Genomic DNA, 21,826 nt, shown 5'->3' with positions numbered 1-21,826 from the left:
CATCAGAATAATGAGAACCAAAGTACTCCTATTATCTAATTGGATCAACAATGCCTCTCTCTCTGTTTAGTTTCCCGAGCTACTTGTGGACTACAACTCTCAAAAATTAGTTATTTTTGTTAATTGCTAGGGTGGAGCTGTGCTCAAGGTTTTTCATATACAGAAGGTTTTCACATCTAAAGAGCAAGGCATAGGCACAATGAAGCCCGAGCTCCTCCAAGGGCATTCTTAGATTATACTGATGCTATCCCCATTAAATTCACTGTTCAATGAAAGTATGTACTGTACAATTACACCATGCTTACTTAGATTTTCCTATTAGCCTACCAGGAAATAGAATGTATTGCCCTCTTTAACCACAAGACAGTTCATAATGCCAACTCTTACTATGCTACTTTTTTTACTCTTTATGGTAAAAACGTTATTTTGCAATTGCTGAATTAGGATGTATTTTTCTCCTATTAGACAACTCTGACCTTTCCAAAAAGGAAACTAAACTTACTCAGCACCCATAGTTAAAATGTATTTGATCCTGTTGAAGTCAAGGAACTTACACGAATGCAGCTGATGACAATTAAGCACTATGTTTTAGCCAAGTAGGAAGCTGCCTTGCAGGTAGAACTTACAAAATCAGAAGCATCAACCTTGCTTCCATATTTCTGTGGTTCATTTCCTTACAAAGATTAAGAAAATAGCCAAAATACACATTTCATGTACTTAATAGACATAGTAAAACCCACTCAAAACGCCTAATATTTTCTTTCATTTGCAATAACAGCAAAAAAGAGAAATGTCTCTGGTTGTTACATCTCTGAAGAATCCATGTACAGCAATGGCACTAGGATCCTACTGTAAGGGCAGGCTGAAGCTGAGTGGGTAGACAGCTTCTCTTTGAAATCAGTGTATCTACTGACAGGGTGGAATCTAGCAATTCCACTACCCTGGTCTTTAAATTTAAGATACGAAAGCCCAGTCCTGCAAACGCTTCCTGGAAAGTGCTGAGGGCAAACAGAATGTAAGCAGCGTTACATGGGCCAATAGCTCTTCATAATATGCCTCTGAAAATGAAAATTTGATTTAGAGCCCTCTACCTGTACTATAACAAATTAATCAGGGGATCTAATCATACTATTCCAATGGATTAGATCTCTTTGCTACAGTGGTCTTGGGGAGCACTGGTATTACAGTTCATATTGCCATCCAAAGGAAAAAAAAAATCATCATACCATAATTGTGAATTCAATAATCAAATTAATAACAAACATGTTATATAAATGTTTGTTAATATATATAATTTTGTCACTGTGATTGTAAGAACTCCTAGACTATTGGGAATTAAGGCCATGCCATATGTCATTTAAAAGACCATTTCCCTAAATTTGCCATAGGATCTTGGGTTTGACCTATAGCTTAATGTCTCCAGGGATTACTGATCACCATATATTTAGCTAGACAGATGGACATTTACAAACCCTAAATTTCTATAACAGAAGCAGTGTATAATTACAAAGATTGCACATATAAACACTCTGGTAAGTCATCCAGCCTTATATTTGCAGGAGTGAATTTTGGGTGTCACACTTGTGATTCTTTGAAAGGGGCAATTTTCAAAGGGCAGATTCTTAACATATGATGGAAATCTGGCTCCTTAGTGAGTCCAAGCAGATCATTCAGAAATGGAGTATTCCAAATTATTATTCACTTATGCTCCCAATTTTGAATAAACATACCTCTCAGTTCTTGTTTAGTTGCTATAATTTTATTAATTTGCAGGGAATGTAATTTAATTTCTGGAATGTAGTTTAATTACACCAAATAGTCTTGTTCTGTAGACAGATAGCTTTAGCAGTGTGCTCTAAGCAATATGGGTTTATGCTGAATATTATAAAAATGGGTGTTATAACACACTTACTATCAATATTTATCTATATTGTGGCAAGGTCTGCAGTACTGATTACAAACCAAGGAACATTTGTAAAAACAAGTAATAAAAAGACAGCCCTTATTTAAAAGAGCTAGGCAAGCAGATAGATTCTGTAATTTTATCCAACAATAGGGAAGATTCTTCTTTTCTCTCCTCTTTCTCTGCAACCTGTGGAACTATTGGACTTTACATTATGTGTGGAATAAACAAGACTCAGCCTGAGGGAACCTATAGTTTCATTCAGTGATATCTTCACAGTAGTATTTTTTTTAAACATACAATGAATGGCCAAACTTCATTTATGTTTTCTGTGGAGAACATGTAAAGGGAAAACTATTGAAAAACTACTCTGGGTTTATATCTTCAGCTCTTACAACGAACATCTTTGGTGCCAAGTGCCTCATGTGAATGGCGATTGTGAACCATTTCTGGAGCACAGATAGAAACAAGCAGGCTTCTAGGTTGGAGCTGATCTGACTATGAGTTATAGGTATTATAACCAACTTTTCTTCCAAACCAATACCCCATCCCTCCAGAAATCTTAATAGGCTTTTGAGAGCCTCCATTTAAAGCTGGCTGCATAAAATGATCCTTTGATGAAAAGGGATTGAAACAAGGGTTAAAGTAGACATTGAAAGGTTATTGTAGAGGGCACATTGTTCATACAATCCTCCTTTAATATGTGTGGTGTGCACCTGCGATAAGATGATTCATTAGATAAGGCCTCACTTTGACAAGCTCCATCGTTCAACCCTCGGGGTAGTGATGGAACAATTCTGCACCCACCCAGTAAATATAACAAGGTCAGCATTTTTTTTTCCTGGGACTTGGATGGTGATAGTGGAGCTCAGGATGCATCTTTGTTTATGTGTTACGTTAAAAAAAGAGGGGGGCCTCTATAGAGTGTTTTCTTTTATTTTTTAATGGGCCAAAATAAAAAATGTCACCCCTGTTCCAGTTAAATAACACAGTGATAGAAAATTACCAGGAAAAAACCTGCTCTTCATGTTTTTTTTTTTTTCCCCATAGTAAACAGTAAGAGTAGAAACTAAACTTCAGATTCACATATCATCCAAGCTGCATCATTTCAATAAATGTTTACCAGGGTCTAACATCCACATAAGCACTGTATGTGGGGATATCACTGTATGCCCAATTTGTAGCATTTAGAATAATGACATTCAAATTACATTCAATTACCAAGTTACCAGGTCCAGTCATAAGTTACATTGACAGATTTGCTGCAGTGACTTTATGTGAAACAAGTAGTTGTGTTAATTTTAGTCCTAGTAAATGCAATAAAGAATGACAGTGGCCACAATCTGAAAGCTACTTAAGCATGCTGCATCAATGGAATTATTTATATATATATGGATTCAGATGCACATCTTTCTGCATCATACTAAGACTGAAACTGAAATAGTTTACAGCAAATAAACAGCTCCCAAAGGCAGATAATGCACAATATCCCTCTTAGATACACCATAAACATTTTCAAGTTTCTGTTTGGAAAACTTTCTTCAAAGCAAAAGCTTCTCCCAAATTAGCATTACAGACTGGCAGATTCATTGCAAATTGCTTAACTTAGTTAATCAGCAAATGAGTAAGCCACCCAGTTAAATCCATCCCAGATAATTTACAATTTAAGTTGTATTCCTTTACTTAAAACATTTAATACCTTTTTAGAAATTAAGTAATACAGAAATGCTACCATTTGCAAAAAAGTGTAGACTTAATAGTACAGTAGCACTTTAATATAGTTGTCTGTTATTAGGCATATATAAGTGGAAGAAGACAGCTGGTGTGTTTGTAAAGAATCAGAGGGTTGCTGGACTTTTAAAATACCATATTATTGCACTATTGTGATCTTTTCAAAAGGTTGAATTAAAATAAAACAAACCCTAAGCCTTTCCTGGCTTGAAAACACTTTCTAACAGCTCCTAACTTCCTCCCAGTTCTCAGACTTTCCATTTCTTACCTTGTCTGGCAAATCAATATTTATTCATCTTCAATATGTGCACTTTTAAATTGCTGTCATACAAGCGGAACTCATTTTTGTCCCAAGAACAGCCTGCCATCAGAATTCACTGTTTGCTCCATCTTGTACTCACCTGTCCTTGTGCATTAGTGACGAGTTGACCTGTGACCCCCTGAAGACTGGAGAGGGCATTGCCAAAGGCCTGGGAGCTTGCTATTGAGCCCATGGCTGCTGCTGCTGCAGCCGCTGCTGCTTGACTTGCTAGCGGATTATTAACCAGCTGAAAAAAGAAAGAAAAAATCATGGTAAAACCCCCAATAAACACAGAAACACAGAGTGCTAACTGGATAACATAAAAGTGATTGTGCTAATGTAGGTAAATAACTGTCTACTCCAAGAGCTTGAGCAGTTTTGAGAGGTTCTTATTTCTGAGGCTTTGGTGTCTTTGACAATGAATGGTTTTAAAAAAGCTAAAGGAAATTCCATGTTAATACTGAAGAATAAAACTCTCTTTTTTACCCTTTATTCTCTTTCTTTTTTTTTGAGTTATGCTTGAGGTGTTTCTTTAGGTTCAATGTGCTAATGCTGCAGGTGTAGCAGCCTAATCCTGCTGTAAACAGCAATCAGTGAAAGATTAGCATTTGATTTGAATGAGAGTGGGGTATTTACTTGGGGATATTCAGAACAGAGACTATTTTACTAATGACCCCAGAAATGAGAAAAACCTGCAGATCCTTTTAATTTATATCATTAAAGAATTGGTCTCAACATCTAGATAAATCACAGCACAAGACTCAACCCTGTGATTAAGTTCAGTAAAAATCAACTAAAAATTCAAAATTCATTTGCAAAATATGATACTAAGCAACTTACTGCTTCTCAGCTGCAAATGATTAATTGCAGGACTCTCAAATTTTCAGGAAGTGAGCGTACTGCCCACTTCAGTCAGTTCTACCTGGGTGCTCCATATAAAGCATAGAGCACAGTCATGGCTTTCACCTTAGGAAACTATGGGAATCCCACAGAGGAACACTCCTATCAACACTTGGGTTTATCAAACATACAAAATGTGTGTTTCTCTGTCAGAATCAAATGTCCTCTGGGAGATGGCTTGTTCACTGGATTATTGTGAAGTTTATATTTTCTCATCCTTTTCTGAGAATGGACAATTTTTGAACCAAGCACACAGGAATGACAGTAAAAAAAAAAAAAAAAAAAATGCTGGGAACCATCATCACTGGGACAGCTGTCCTGAGAACAATCAAACAAACTTAGTTCAACAGGTTGAAAATGTATTTTAGAGTGGGTTTGCCCCCTAAGAATCATTGCATGTTGGCAGAGCTTGCAAAATGCACGTTAGCAGGGTAAAGTAGCCAGAAGTTTGAGGGGGGAAAAAGTCTGGGGACAGCAAAGACATTTTTTCTTCGGCTGAGGTGGAAATGCTGAAGCTAACTCAGAAAAATTTAATGTTTGAGCTGAAATTAGTGGGAGTTCTAAATCCTTAGATGATGAGTAAATTATCAATCCCATAGAAATGGAAAGTCACAGACACCAGTAAGGGGTGTACTCCACAGACAGGCTCTGCGTCAAAATAGGTTATAAATAATTAATCAGTGATTAGTAGATGTTTTAAGCATGTTACAGATATGAGTAGTGTGTATGTTATAGATGTTTAGAAGCCCATCAGTAGAAGATGTCAGATATGGTTATAATCTATGCTTATAAGAAACCTACTTGTCTGTTGGACATTGTGAAATCTACAACAATTGATTGGTCAAACATTAAAACATCTATTAATCATTCATTAGCCCTTCATGAATTATTTATAAATGGAACCTTGATATAAAGTGTTGCCTAAAGGGGCGCCTTGGGCACGTCCAATCCCTCTAGAAATTGTAAAGTAAATAACTCAATAAAGATTAGTAGCAATGCTGGACCGAAAAGATTACATTGTTGGAGGAAATATTTTGATTTGGAAAAAATTGCTATATGAATCTCCAAAATCAGTCCACGGCATCCCATGGCAAGAAAAACAAGCAGGAATAAAACACAAAGGGGGAAACTGCAATGACTGCTTGATTAGCAGTCTTGATGAGCTGTGAAGAGAGCGGAGAAGGGTGCAATGACCAAGGCAAAGCTCACTCCCTGAATGCAGAGTGGAAGCAATTCCGCTGACTGCACAAGGTGTGAGCCCAAATGTAGTTTCATGCACTCCTCAGTGACTTGGGCGGTGGTGCCTGAAGACAGCAGTATAATGCCAGATAACAGAATAGATAAACTTGTCAGTTTTTCTGCTCAAAACAGTGACATTTCTTTATTGTCCCGATCAGAAGCTGGTAAACCCTGCCTTTCTCCACAGCACTTCATGGGCAGCACTGGGACTTGGAGTAATTCCCTTGTAGCTGTAAATACTTGGAGAAGAAAGGGGCAGCCACAAAACTGTAAGACTTTCAGAAAAGGCCTTCTACCATCTTATTAGGCACCCACAAATTACTGCACCTATGATCCTACAGATCTGTCTGCAGGTTTAAATTATAATCTTTGCATGGTTACCTGACATCAGCTAGTAAACTACACTAGCTGCTATAGTTTATGGCTTCAGTTGCATATAGGAACAGTTACTTGGGGAGTATAAGTAAGCTTGTGAATCTGGAAACTACAAAGGGTTAAAACCTTCTAAAAATCAGACTATCACCTCCTAGAATCACCTTTCCATTTTTCTTGCTTCAGTTTTCAAAACTGTACATTTTCAAATACAACAATAAAATTTAATTACAACAAACCCTGGAGACACTCAGGATTGCTTTTAGTTGCATCACAGAGATAAGCTACTTATTAAAAATGATGGCAGAGGCTATGATATGCATAGGTACCCTGGGTAGTACCATGTTCCAGGAAAAATCACAGTGAATGGGCCAACTCGCAGGGTAAGAGACTTCCAAGTGCATATAAAAACATCCCTATCCATTCATAAGTCTGATTAAAAGTGAGAAGATGCATTTTTCTTTGAAGCGCATTGGGTAGCTGTTGACTGCAAGTTACACTCTGTTAAATTGACCCCTTTTATATCGTGTGCAAATTGGGAGTGGAGAAATACACCTCATTTCATTATGTCTGGACACCAAGGTAACTTCTAACACATTATATCTTGCTTTTATTTTAAAAATAAAATCTCTGACTTGAGAGTTTTATGCCATTTCTCAGTGCAGGTTGGATCCCTGAGAACACTTATTGGAAATATTAGGACTATATCATGACAGATCCCACAAAGGGTTCTTCCCATTTTGTTTCTGTATTTAAATAATGATTTAATTTGGAAGGCTGAGACCTTTGGAGCTGTCAATTCCAGCGCCTAAATTTCTGCTCCCACTCAAAACACCAGTCGTAACAGCAGGTAATAGTGATCTTAGTTTAAAGTGACAGGCCAGACCTCTAAAGGATGCTTCCGCTAATGACGTGATTATATGGGGAAGCAAACTTTATGAGGAAGAATCTTGCAATAACTGAGTAGCTTCAGTACATTTTTCTGCCTTCCCAAAGCTGAACTTTTAAAGGAAAAGCATATGAAAGTTGTTGTGCTCTAACTCAGTGTAAAGCAGGAGACATTCCACTGCAGCAAACAGAACTCACACAAATAAAACTAACCTGTAAAATGATGCGGGATGAAAGAGGCACTACTTACAAGATCCTAAAACTGTGACATATGAAGTGAGAGTTTCTAGGGTTAAGAAACAGTCTTCAAAAAGCACAATTTTATGAAAAGTGTGGTAGAGTCAGTGCTGCAAGCAGCTTTCTTGAGAGCCACAAATACTTTTTTCTTCTGGAAGAACACCCTCTTCCTCTCTTTTTTTCCAAAGCTAACAGTATGTCAGTGAACTTGCTGTGAGAAACTGATCAAGCATTCATGAACTGTTGAATACAAGATCGGATTTGATAGCCTACACAGTAATTTTACTTTTCTCTATAAAGAGTATATCCTACTGAACTTTCATTCCTCTGGTCTGGAAATCAAAGAGCCAGTTTTACTCATTACAATATCACTCATTCAACAAATATAAAGAAAAAGCCAAATAGTTTGACTAATGAAATGTCAAGACATTTCAGCATGCCAGAGCATCATATAAGAAAATGGGCCTATAATCTGAAAGGTAAGGTCACTTTATATAGTGCCAATATAAGAATAAAGTTAGACCTTGTGTGTTTTCTAAAGGACTTGTGGGAGAGGCTAAGAGTCAAGATATGCTATCCGAATGCAGCAATAGAGAATGGAGGGACATATTGTGGACTAACAGCAGGCACAACTTCATTTTACAAAACAGTATTGGTATTTTTCAGAAAGGCTGTTAAAAAAACCCCCACAGTTCTGGATAGCTCCTAGAGATTAAATTAGTATAGAAAAACAGTATATTTGATTAGGGACCAACAGATCCTCAATCTCTTACGGTCTCAGACAACCCCTTCTGTAGGGAGCATCACACTACTAGATCAGCTACTGAGCGTGTTTTCCTAAACCAATGCTTTTCAAGGGAAAACAGAAAAATCCTTTGGTTTAAATAACTCTAAAAGTTGAAAAGAATTCAGCAATGGCTCTTAATCAGAAACACATGACATTTTTCTTTTCTATCCAGACTATGTGAAAAATGATCATAGAAATTCTATTTTTATTAGCATGGCATTTGCTTTTGTAGGAATTTTTAACTGAGAATCTATGTGAATTTTATCTGTGTTTAGATTATGAGAGAATTACATGTTAAAATCTAGTGGGTTTTATTGCAATTTTTTCACAGTGTCTCGTGAGACAGATTCTGCATAGCAGTCACTTGGCCTTAAGGGAAAAAGACTGTTCCAAACTGAGCACAGGCTTCTGAGGATATTCTGGTACCTTCTTCATTACTGTGACCAGCATTATCATCTGTATTGGGTGTAGAGGGCAAGGCTTTGGTAGCAGGGGAGCTGCAGAGAACAAGGGGGAAAAAAAAGAGTGAAAATAACAGAGGGAACACGAAGGTCAGAGAAAGGAGGAGGAGGTGCTCCACAGCAGAGCAGGTATCCCCACTGTAGCCCGTGGAGGACCCCACACTGGAGCGGATGGATATTTCCTGATAGGAACTGTGATCTGTGGAGAGCACACGCAACAGCAGGGGAAAAGTATGAAGAGGCAGGAACAGCAGAGAGGAACTGTTCTGGACTGACCATAGCCCCCCATGCCCCCTGCACTACTGGGGGTGGGTAGAGTCAGGAGTGAAGGAGTGAAGTTGAGTCTGGGAGAGGAGAGAGGAAAGACGTTGTTCTAATGTTTGTCTTTTTGTTTCTCACTACCTGAATCTATTTTAATTGGCAATAAAGTTAATTATCCCCAAGTTGAGTCTGTTTTGCCTGTGACAGTGATTGGTAAGCAGTCTCTCTATCTTGACCCATGACCTTCCGTATCCTATTTTGTCCCTCATCCCACTGAGGCAGTGAGTGAGCGGCTGGGTGGGCACTTGGCTGTTAGCCAAAGCTAACCCACACACCACCCCATTTCAGTAACTGCAGACTATCTCTAAAAACAACAATATGAAAGTGTCTTCAATACCTTGAAGACATAGAAGCAGAGCATTCCAACCTAGATACCCATATACTTGGTTTCTAAACATAAACAAATTGATATAGAAGTACAGGTTCCCTGGAAGTCCCTAGTGGCTCTTCTGGCAAATTCTTTACATAGTATTAATGCTTATATTCCTAATTATCTTCAATATGCATACATACCTTGTACCAGCTGATAGCTCCCTTGGACCTATATCAAATCTCAAAATCCCTGAAGGAATTTTAAAAAGGAGATTGGAAAGACTGCTTCAACTTAATCCCGGGAAAGCACCTAGATACCACAGGGATGAGTGCCAAGTAAATGTTTGTAATAATCAACAATAAGAAGACCACTTAGCGTTTATATAGAATTTTGCAGCCAAATTTTTCAACTATGGCTGCCTGAGCTCTGCCAGTTTAATTTATTTTTTAGGGTCTTCAGCAAAAAATAAATCAAATTTTCAAGAAACCTGTGAACATGCAGATCCCAAGAAAGCCAAGAGAGAATACACAGGTAACATAAACCAAAATAAGTTAATTTTATCCAAAAAGGTACTGTGATCAAACATTTTGGAAACCCTGTATGTTTTAGATATCCGTGAGAGACTTTTTTAAATTTTGGCCCTCCCCTCCCTTCTTTTCAGTTTATGTAATAGGATAATTACAACATTTAACTTTTATAAATGACCAACAGGGTAAATTGTCTAATAAAATGGCTGTCATAGAGCCTAATCATGCATAACTCTCTGAAAACATGCCCCAGCAGGCAAATGTTTGAAGCAAATCCCAAATTATGAAAAAAAAACCAAACTGTCAACATTGGTTATTTGTACAGTGCTGGGATACGATCAACCTATAAACTATACAATGTAGTTACAATATCCAGACCCATCCAATAATGCCTGGTCATTTCAAAATTGCACAGGTCTATATTTGCAAATGGTTCCAAATAGGCTGCTTAGACAGACATTTTAGTATATGCACATATATCAGATATTTATGTGCAGAATACAATGTAGAGACAAGGATATTGGAGCATCTGAAAGCACCGACTTGCCAGGGACACTTAAAATATCTGGTTCTCACAGATACTTAATCTGCTCATTATATACATTTATTGTGGCTAAGCTATTTGCTGTCTAAATCTATGCTGAATTTTCTATCAGGAATAAGTACTGATAGTGGTATCACTGATGCGACATGACTTGATTCAATGCAAAGCGACGCGACCTGAGGTGATGAGAAGCACGCAGTGCTCATGTACGCCTTGATATGACATGGATAGAGGAGGCTGCAGAAAATTTCTCACAATATCTTTGTAAATAAGGTGCTGCTGGTCAAATTGGAACCAGTCTAAAAAACTACGATAACAATTTACAAAATTAAAAAAGGCATACTTTTAATAGAGCCATGGCAAAGCAAATAAAGAGCAGACATAATTCCCAGATCTCTAGGACCAAACTACTGGAGAAATGAATAATGAAGAACACAGCAGGGCACAGGCAAGGAGTGAGTGGAAACCACCCTAGCCATTTTCATTTCTGCTCTATTAGTGATGGATAGAAAAGAGAGGAAAGGAAACCAGAGGAAAGGGATCCTGTTTGGGTCTAATCTTACAAGATAAACTAAATCAAAGGTGTCAGCATGTCTGAGGCTGGGTCTTATACGTTTACGAAAAAGAAGAGCAAATATATTTAAATATAAATAACGACAAAGAGTAGCTGACTGACTCCTTTAGCAGCAGGTCAGCACTTATCGACTACACACAGACTCTAGTCCTGTGGGTTCCCAGCTGTCCACATTTATAACTTACAAGTATGAAATGTTCCAGATCCATATAAGCTGGCACACACTGTTCCAGATTTTAATTAAACAGAGCCATCTTGGTTTATTCTGGTTAGTTATCTTTATGTTTAGGCAGTCTTTAAAATATCTACAACTGTTTATTTTATGCATGATGTAAACATATTGTAAACAAACTACCTCATCTGACTTGATGAAATTTTGCATTGCTACTAATCATAAATTGTATTGGTGCTCATAAAAGAGGAAAGAGTACTGAAAAAATTATCTGAATTCTCTAATTTTCTGAAGTAGTTCCCATGTGTGGCAAGAATGAAAGCAAAGAGCATCTCCTAAACTTTCTGAAAGGGGCTGCAACTCAGCTCATTTCAGGTTGATTAGTTCCTCGGTTCCTGTGTTTATCTATTTTAGAATGATTTATCTGGCTTCTGAAAGATGCTTTCCCCACAAGAAAAATGGTTACTTCAGGGCTCCCTTGCTGCTAAAAAAATGAACTCTTATCAAAAGGAAATTGCCATCTGTCTTCTCGGATAAGAGCCCAGCACTTGGGTCTCAGTGATCTAGCCTCTGTAGAAAGTGTGTCAACCGTGAGACACACAAAATTAATCTCCTTAATCTAAAACATTTATTTGCCTTTAATTTGAATGTGTGAATGGCACGTGCACATGTAAATATGACAATTTGCATATATAAATGTTAAAAATGCAACGTGAGGTCACACCACGATAATATGAGTTCATGTTGGGTATTTGAGAAAACATTTCTGAAAGAGTCTTGTTTTACAGTACAATATGCAATCTTAGTATACATGCCTGGAACTGTTTATTTGAATATTCATGTTAAAAATCAGACTTTCAGGTACAAACCTTCTCTTTTGCCCTTTGAAGAATAAATCCTACTTAATACTTAGGGACACACTGCTGACTGAGAACATATATAAGGTGTTTTAAAAAATTCTAAGCCAGTTGCTCTGCAAAGATCCTCATTTTCAAAGCTGGAAATACATCTGGATACTTTGATTTATTTGTAATGTAATAGCATCACCAAATAGGTCTGCTTCCATGTAAGCTAAGTGCTTACACTGAAGTCTCATTGACTTGAACGTGAGCAAGATCAGATCTAAAACGGGAACTATGTGGAATATTTTTCTTTTCACTGCTTTCAGCTCCAAACTTGACCTTACTAGATGCACCGATCTGATACAAACTTGAAGAACGATACAGATGACTCCTGAGTGCAGTGGAAAGATTGCTGGCAAAGATACAGGTCAGTCCAAAATCCAAATCTGGTTCTGAATCCAGGTATCTAGAAAGCTGGAAGGATTTAATCCTCTGCAGTTACGTCAGTTCGCCCAAAAGTCAAAATGACATAAACACCATAAGTGATACCATATGTTTGAGAAGTTCTCTCTCTTTTCCAGGTTTCATGGAGAATATCTGAGATATCAAATCAGTTGAGACACTGATTTTTAATTAGACGTTTGAGTTTTGCTGAAATCTCAGTATACAAAGTGAGATTTGAGAAGCGCGAACAAAGTTGAAAGAAGCATTTAGTTTGAAAACCTTGAAGTCAAACCCATATTTCTAATAAAATAAATATAAGGGGTGAGTGATAGCCACTAAAACAAGAACCCTGAGTGAAAGTCTGTGTGAGGGGAGAGGGCATGCAAAAAAGGATGCTAGGGGTCTCTAAGCAGCATACTGTTAACATTTTCCTTGGGGCACTATTTTATTACTTTAGTACAGTTGTGAGTGCCCAGTGATGGACTGGAAATGTGACTTTGTTCAACTGTTTGCTGTCTGTGTGTCAATGGAGAGGTTACTGCTGCTGCTCCTTTTCTAAAGGTAGAGCAATGAACGCTTATGAGCCTGCGCTCCCCCTCTTTGCACCAGCACTATGTGAGCATATTGCATCTCAGATGGTAACAACCTCCTGCCGCATTCACCTTTGGAAGGCTTAATTTGACTGTAAACATATAAGAAGCCGCTAGCTAACACAGGACTGACTACAGCACTTTAAAGCCACTGTTTATATATACGTACACCCACTATTCTCTTTTTTCAGCAGCAGTCCTGCTCTGTACATAAAGCTACATATAAACTGGTAACAATTGTGTATTTAACATGCCAAAATTGTGCCCTCAGTGCAGCTCCAACAGAAGAGGAAAGGCGGAAGGGTTAATAGTGTAATGCAGCCACATACGAAACATTTCCACAGAGAACCCTCTCTCCTCCCAGGCACTTCCATCTTATTTGGTGTCAGCAAGAAACCTGCTCCTAAAAATGAGCTGCAAATCCTGCCCCAGAAGCAGCACTGCCAGAGCATACTTACACATACTGCGTGGGGCTGGGCTGAGCTCAGCATCAACTAGGTGATTCCAGTTTAATTTTGTTAATGTTCTTCTGAGAGGTGTACAGATCATTCACCAGTTATTTTAAATTTACTGATTGCCTTGAAAGCTTTTTTTAATTTTATTTTTTTTTAAATTTCATAAGCCAGCCATGTCCCACCTTTCCTGTGACTCCTCCCTGGGGTTTTTTTTGGGGTGGGTATAAGTTTTTTTGCCATGATAGACTCTCCTTCTGCTTTTACCTATTTGATTCCTTTTCTCTGATCTCTTATCTCCAGTCTCAGCCACTTTGCTCATGTCACTCTGGATCTGGTCACAACAGGTTTTCCATACGGGAGTTCACACAGAGCTGCAAAAGCAGCAGTAAATCTACTGTGTCTCTAATGCTGCCATATTAATTCCTAATCAATTTCAAAGCTGTATTTGAAACTCATATATTTCACCTCAGCAAAATCAAAATAACGTCAAATTGCCAACAGCAAATGAAACTTGGAAATATAATTAAAAACATATAGGCTAGGAATGTATTGTTTCTGAGGCCTTTGCAATTGCCATTGTGCTAGTCACTATAAATTGATGGCAAGAGGGTATATGAAACTGAGATCCTCTTATAACAAAAGCATAGCTCCATATTGCTTGAGGTAACAGAAGAACTGCTGTTAGCTGAATGTGAGTGATGACTGCAAGTATAAACTGAAGAGGTTTTTTTGCTGCAAGGATCAATTCCAAATTGGTTAAAATCTGAGGCTGAGATCCTGCAATGACTGGTTAAAGTTAGCCCGCATGCAAGTCCTAATGCAGTCCTGGGTAAACTCAAGAGAGTTTGTATTAGTATGTTCTTGTGACTGTGATTTTTCTACTCCACAGATAAAGATGGGGTGTGACTTATACTCCACATTATACATGTCATTACATAAAATCACATGCAAATATTAATTTACCCCTATGCTGATATTACTGTATTTTAAACAAAAGTCACGGCAAGGTTTAGCTCCTATCATCCTTTTCTTTTTGTGTGGAGGCAGAATGTCAGACATAATGCCTATGTTATTATTCAGTATCTGCTACTGGCGGAATGCATAGCCTGGGGAAAGTCTAATTATCATTTACAATAAATAATTTCCTCCATATTTATTATCAATGGAAATCTACTCATAGACATTCAGCCAAGGAATTCTGCTATATGGGCAAAAATATGTACTATCTTTTTCAACAGCAGCTCAGCTTACAACCTGAATGTCTGTAGCTTTTTCATTAAATTCATTATTACCTTATTGTACCTAGACTCTTGTTCTTCCATAAGGCACTGTCAATAGACAGACAGATGAATTTCTTCATGTTCTAAGTATTTTCTACTTTTATCTGTTGACCAGATTCACAAAATATTTATGGGCCCTGTAGCAATTCTTGTGCTTTACAAAACAAGGGATTTTTGTGCTAAAAATAATGCAAGTTCCAAGTTCTTGGTCTGATCCTGATTCCTCTCCACCAGGATATAAATCTGGTGTAATTTTAATGAGGTCAGCAGAGTTGCAATTGGTTAAAACAGAGGTAACTACTGTCAGAATCAGCCCCTTCAATTTCTTATAGGCTTCAATTCTGCAATAAGGGGGGAATTATACTCTCATTTGAAATACCAGAATTAGCTAATTACACTAATATTTTATTTAAATCAAATATTCTCACCAAAGCCCTGATTTTTTTTCCTTTTTTTTTTTGCATGTATGCCACTGTAAACTAGAGAAGCTATCCATTGAAGTCAGAAGTCAAAACATTTACACCTACAGCTGTGAAACTAATGGATTTTTCTGTTTGCAGACTGAAAAATTCCCTCAAAACACCCTACTCACCCCTTCAAAAAAAACCCCCCAAACAATAACAAAACACAGTTCAGGCAGACCTGGAATGACAAAAAATGGAAAAGAAATAAATTTTAGGTCACATGAAACATTTAGTTCAGACCAAAATGATTTCTTGAAAGGAAATGTAAAATGGATCGCCCTCACAGATGGGTGTTTTATAAATTGAGTGAAAATACTTCATTTCAAAGAAATCATTCTTACCTGCCTTTTTCCTAATCTCACCCATTTTGGGATGGGAGGAACATATATACGTTCCTAACTATTTGCCAAAATACACCTTTGGAAAGGGTGCAGTCTGCAGACCTCTGCAGCCACTGGTACTGGTGGGTGCTACTGGTAATTCTCTCAGTAAAAGGGGTAAGCCAAGGGTCAAAAATGTTTTTGCAGGCAACCCAGTCAGACAATGCTGTTGTTCTAATGCACCTCCAACAAACTGTGATGAACCCAGCTTGAGTGCAATTAAGACAGGACTCTTTCACTACACCTATCACATTCATATTACTTGTGCATGCAATAAAGCAAATACTCCCTATAAAATATGAGGTATGTGCTCTTTGCTTTCCAAAAAAGCTGAATATATCCCCTTGAAAAGAGAAATTTCACAGAGGGCACTCACATGGTTTCTTACCATGCCAGAAGAAAACAGATGAACAGAAAAGGGGTGGCCAAATTTTAAGTAAGTATTAACTGAACACAAAAGGAGGGTGCAGTCATTCTGCGTTGAATTGTTTCCTCCTTCAACAACAGCAATCAGAAGGCAGGTAACAATCCTCTTAGTTTCACCTCAAAGAGACAGACAAGGACTCTGACCTGCAGAAGACCTGGTGAACATCAGCCAGCTAGAAGAGGCAAAAAAGATCAACAGCCTAAACTAAACCAGAAGTTGTTACTTTTGCGTGGGTCCAGGAGACAGTTTTTTGGTTGTAGCTGCAAGAGAGAAACGTGAGTGTGCTGTGGGGGAACTTCCTTTCTCTCTCCTGAAGACCATAAGCCAGCTGAGCATTGCAGGTTGCTAAGGCATCTGAACCAAGATCTGCGGGGAGCGAGGGACAAGGGTCCATTTGGCAAGTTCACTGTAACTCAAGGGTTCCCTGACATTTCCACTGGTGAATCCCACACTGGGCGATATCAGGCGGCTTCTCCTCCCCACTGGTCTGACAAAGACCTAATTTAAAGCAGATTTACCTGATACACTGTTAGAAGTCTAAAATATTTCCTTTGATTTCAAGAAAATTACGCTGCTTATTTAAATCAACGTCAGTGAAATCAGACCTCTCTCTTTGTTCCTAACTAAAATTCACCCAAAAATAGTGTGCCTCTTAACAGCCATCAAAGTAACAGGTGGAGTCCCATGGAGGTCAGCATAATTGCACCAGTTTAGAGCAAAGCAGAATTTAGCTCATGGATGCTGGCTTGTGAAAAATAAATCAGAAACTTTATGGATATTAAAAACAGTGTTAAAACAGGGTGTTTTATACAGTAATTATAAGGTTATTTCTCAGTAATTCAATCTACCGAGGGTGAAAATATCTTTTTTATTGTTGCCTATGATGGTAATAATTCTCCCTGGCATCTGTAAAAGCAACAATAGCTTTTCATTGATTTTGCTTAAAAGGAAAGTTCAGGGTTAGAAAATTAGTATTTCATGTAGAAACATGAAAAACTTTCCAAAGTATATGCGATGGAAATAGTAATAATTATGTTTGAGAAGGAAGGAAGTCTTGTGATTAGGGCCCCTGGGTAGAGATCTAGAAATCTCACTAGAGGTCCAATTCTTCCATATATTTTCATTTCTTTAATTTCCTGTCTGAAAAATGAGAATAATAAAACTCCCTTTCTTCCATCCTGTTTGTTTGTTTTCTCTTTAGATAATACACCTGAAAGTCTATTAGGACTGGATTACATATGCACATGCACCAAAGTAAGGCAAGATCCAAATTAAAACCAATTTTCTTATTTCAGGGTAAATCTGCATGTGGAATATTTCTTCCTGTTTACTGCACAGTACCTACTGATTTACGTATTTATCTAGTATTTATGTTTAAGCCACTGCCATAATATATATATAGGTAATATTAATGGGCCCAGAAAATTCCTCTGAGGTACAGAAATGAATGAACATCTAAGTCACTAGCAAAGCTGCTCACAAAATGTAGGTCTTTAGCCAAGAAGCACGTAAATGGTAAAAATAACTACAAGGGGCTGTTTCAAAGTGGAAGCTGACTTTACACAAGGAAATGGTAGATGCAGGAGGGCATAGTATATATGTCTGGATCTGCTGCTGTTTATAAATTAACTGGTTCAACTTTGTTGGCTTACATTATCAGAAGACCCTGCATAAATGAAAGCCTTGTCTCCTCTCTGAAATTGTGATCTGACAACACATATATTCTTTAGAAAACACTAATTTTATCATGAATGCTCTGGACACTTTTCATAAGATAAATCAACTACTCAACTTGCCACTGTAGTGGTGGGGAAATCCCTGATGCATCCTACCATTCCTTCTGGCTTTCTGTTTATTCACACTCTTGTAGTAAATGTCATATATGACACCTTGTTTTTATCAAGTTCTATTTTAAAATGAATTACAGTAACTCATATAATGCTTACTTGAGCTCTAGACCTATCACTCTATCTTATTATGCAGAAAAGATGACTCACTTGTATAAATGACCCTCATCATATAGCTGTTAAAGATAATAAAATCAGGGGGAAAAATTGTATGTCAAGCCACAAGAGCTGTACTACAGAGTACTACAGGCCCCTTATTTATGATTGGCATTAACTGGCCTCCAGGTTGGTGGGCAGAGATGAGTAGCCATGGATGCAAGGCCTCTTCCACTCATCCGTACGAGTGGCTGCTGTGGAAAAAAAGGGTTGATGATACGGTGGGCAGCACTAGGGAGCTCTTGTTCTGCCTCTCATCTGTCACTGCTGAGACACGGATGGTTTTGCCTCCAGTTGGAGCTGCCACAGTGGCAGCCAGCTCCCCACATCACCAGCAGTGTCTTGGGGACAGCTCCTGTCCCAGGAAGAATGGCTGCAATTGGCCTAATTTGTTTTCTTTTTTTTTTTTTTTTTTTTTTTGTGTGTGTGTGTGTATGTGTGTGTGACTGCTGGGCAGATATTTTTTCAAATGTTAGCAATCCCACCTCCCCTTCAGGGTATTCTTACTACCCAAGATCTATTTTTGCTTCCTTGCTGCTACCTCTTCTTTGCTTGGGGAAAGAAGTTGTACAGTCAGTAGAGACCATATGCTACTGCAAGCTATCCCATGGAGCAGTCTGAGTGCAGGGTGCCTTTGAATCTTCAAAATACATTAATTAGCCTGAACCAAAACTGGAGGTGGTGCTTTACTCAGGGGAACTCAACAGATGATGTTGTAAGGGCATCTCAAGTTAAGATTCTTCTCACAGAGCTGGGATTTATGCCTAGTGCTTACTAGCTATTCTTTATAAATGTCCTGGCTTGGATATGTAGTAATAAAGCAGTGGGGAAAAATGTTTGTGATCCAATTATTCTTGAGCTACCCTTTACCTCCAAAAGTGGGTAAAAGTTTGGAAAAACCTAGTACAGCTGGAGGCCTGCTCTTCACTTACACCAATGTAAGTAAGGTAAGAGTTAAGCCCTAACACTATAAATCCAGAAACTTAAAAGTAAAAACAGATGGACAAATAATCAAATTACAGTATTACAGAACAAACATGCAGCAATAAAAAGAAAGGAACTCCACAGCAATGTTGTACATGGAACATATTTGCCAAACCTGTACCAAAAATGTCCTTGAAGCCAAATTACAAAAGACAACGGGCATAGAAGGAAAACTCAGAAAAAAGAATGTAAGAAAGAAACAAAACAGCAATCACAGTTGAATTGGTTGCCTTTAGGACTGAGCCCTGGAAGTCCATGACTCTGAGTGTGTGTGCATGTGTGTTTGTGTACAAGAAATGTGTAAGAGAAAATACATGAAATGCAGGATTGCTCCATAAACTTTAATGAACAAATAACAGCAGAATATAGGCTACCACCTAATATAGGTGATATGCTATATCAAAGAAAAACCAAGAAATATGTCATATATACGTTTCAGAATGTTCCCATTACCCAAGCAGAACACAAGTAAAAAAATGTATATAGAGATTAATCTCACCAAGGATAAAGAAAACTACAGGTCTTGAATTATATTTACAGAAGCAAAGCACTGCTGAGCTAATAAAAGAAATAACTAATTCTAACATATCAACACAAGAGTGCTGAAACATAAAAAAGTGGAATTACAAGAATGACTACTGAAATAATTATTTTAAATCAGACACACGACATACAACACATAAAACCACTAAATCCTAGATTAGGAATAGAAGAGAGAAGACTATAGGTAAATCAAACCACTTATGTATTTCTGTCATCTTTCTGCATCTCATGAAGCCTATACACCAGTCCTGCTGTGCAGAAGATCTAGGAGAAGAGATGATAGGCATACATAAGTCATTGCATAAGAGATGAGCCTTTAATCTACATGTGATGATCTTAGAAACATGCAGTCTTTTTGACTAGTGTTCTTTTTAGTTTTACAAAATAGTGTCACAACTATTCTGATATTCTTACATTAGTACGGGAGAAAAAAACTTGCAATAATGCTCCTCTCAAGCCCATATTCTGTCACAAAGCTATAAAAATGGCCTGTGTGGGAATACAGTTAGCCCACACTGCAGTCACACTTTTGCCTTCTTCCTAGCTGTCTGGGGAAAGCCCCCAACACCTACTTTCAGACACTAAAGTTACAAAGCCAGTCACCCTTCATTGTCTCTGTAGTTGGTAAAGGGAAACAGATGCTCCAGGGGGTAATTCAGAGCTTACAAGACAAAGTCCTTTTCTGAGCTGTCTTCTGGAGAGGACTCTCTTTCCGTTGATCATGGGGGCAACTGAGCATATGTTTAAGTGGCAGTTGGATGGCACGGACCAAAGGCACACACCAAAGGCAGGTACCTTGTACCAGGACCCATTGCAAATGGAGTTTTGCAGTTTTCCCAGTTTTTGGCCACACTGCACACCAAGTCTTGCTGGCTGACTTTGAGCATGTCTATGTGTTACTTAGCAATCTAGATTTGAGCAGAGAGAGGTAAGAACCTGCATTAAGGGCCTACCTCTGAGCCCTAACTATATAGGACTATATAGTCTAGCTCCCAAACGACATGTTTAAGTCAAATGATCATTAAGTTAAATGACAGCGCGACTAACTCTGCATCTAAAGCAGAATGACAGATTCAGGGCCTTGCAGCTCTTCTCTTCGGGAACCTGTGACCAGTCTCTGAGTGTATATAACTGACTTCTTATAATGAAAGCAAACTGTAAAGAGCAGCAATGCAGAAATGCTTGCCCAGGCCACAAAAACCATTGACTGTGCTAATATGGTAGTCCCCTTCTCCCTGCTTTTTGTTCAGCCTAGTTATCCTGGGTACAGCGTTAATGAAGACAGACCTCTGTACCAGCGTCAGTACCACCACACGGTTCTGTATTGCACAGGGCAAGCCTTAGGCCATGGTACAGAAAATCTGCTGTTGTGCTTAAATTATGTTTCCCTTTAACCACATGCTCATTTCCCATGGACAATAAAGGTGCAGTCCTGAATGTACTCCATGTTATAAGGAAAGTAATGTTAGTAATTTTGCTCCTGTTTTTAACAAGTGAGTACATAAACTTCCCACAAAATAATTAAAAATTAATCCTTAGATTATTCCTTAGTGGTTGTTCTTCACCAAGTATCCCTGGTTGGTTGTGATCCTGTTTTCTGCAGCTGTTGTACACTGCAATAGTACACTGGAAGGGAACTCACAGAAAATCCTGACACACCCACTCCCCCCCCATTTCTTTGCTTTTAAGCTCTACTTACGCCTATAAAAAAGTAAAGAAAATATTTCATCTCCTAAAAAGAACAGCTGAATTTATGCCCATTATGGTCATTATTACTAACAATAGGACTACTATTGGTATATCTTCTCATCACAAACTTTTTAAGCGGGGTCAATAATCTCTCTGGGAGTTCATAAAATGCTCAAAAGCAAAACAACAAAATTACTCCGTATAAATCAGCCTGATGCAGATGAAATCACATTCCATTTCAGAGAGAATACAAAACAATCCTACAATCTTCTGAAGGTTGCTTTAATGTAGACTTCTTTCAAGAACTTTAGAAACTAGCATTCGAACAGTAATAGCCCATAGAACATTGTAAACAGCTTATTTTAGATAGAAATCACATCAATTCTAAAATAGGGTTCATGTACTGACCGGCAATCAAATAGGGTGAACCAACTGAGTAACACTGTGGAAGTTTT

General features: G+C 38.0%; 1 protein-coding gene across 1 annotated transcript in view; it reads right to left on the bottom strand.

The window, feature by feature from the left end:
- Positions 1-21,826, bottom strand: part of POU6F2 (POU class 6 homeobox 2) — a 320,325-nt gene that overhangs the window by 55,368 nt on the left and 243,131 nt on the right. Inside the window, exon 6 of the mRNA XM_075495605.1 lies at positions 4,036-4,182. Coding sequence (XP_075351720.1) covers positions 4,036-4,182 — 147 coding nt within the window. The remainder of the gene's footprint in view (positions 1-4,035; positions 4,183-21,826) is intronic.

The sequence above is a fragment of the Mycteria americana genome, chromosome 2, assembly GCF_035582795.1.
Source record: "Mycteria americana isolate JAX WOST 10 ecotype Jacksonville Zoo and Gardens chromosome 2, USCA_MyAme_1.0, whole genome shotgun sequence".
In the NCBI taxonomy this organism is placed as follows: domain Eukaryota; kingdom Metazoa; phylum Chordata; class Aves; order Ciconiiformes; family Ciconiidae; genus Mycteria; species Mycteria americana.
The sequence above is the reverse complement of the archived record's forward strand: the minus strand, read 5'-3'. Positions and strand labels throughout refer to the sequence as shown.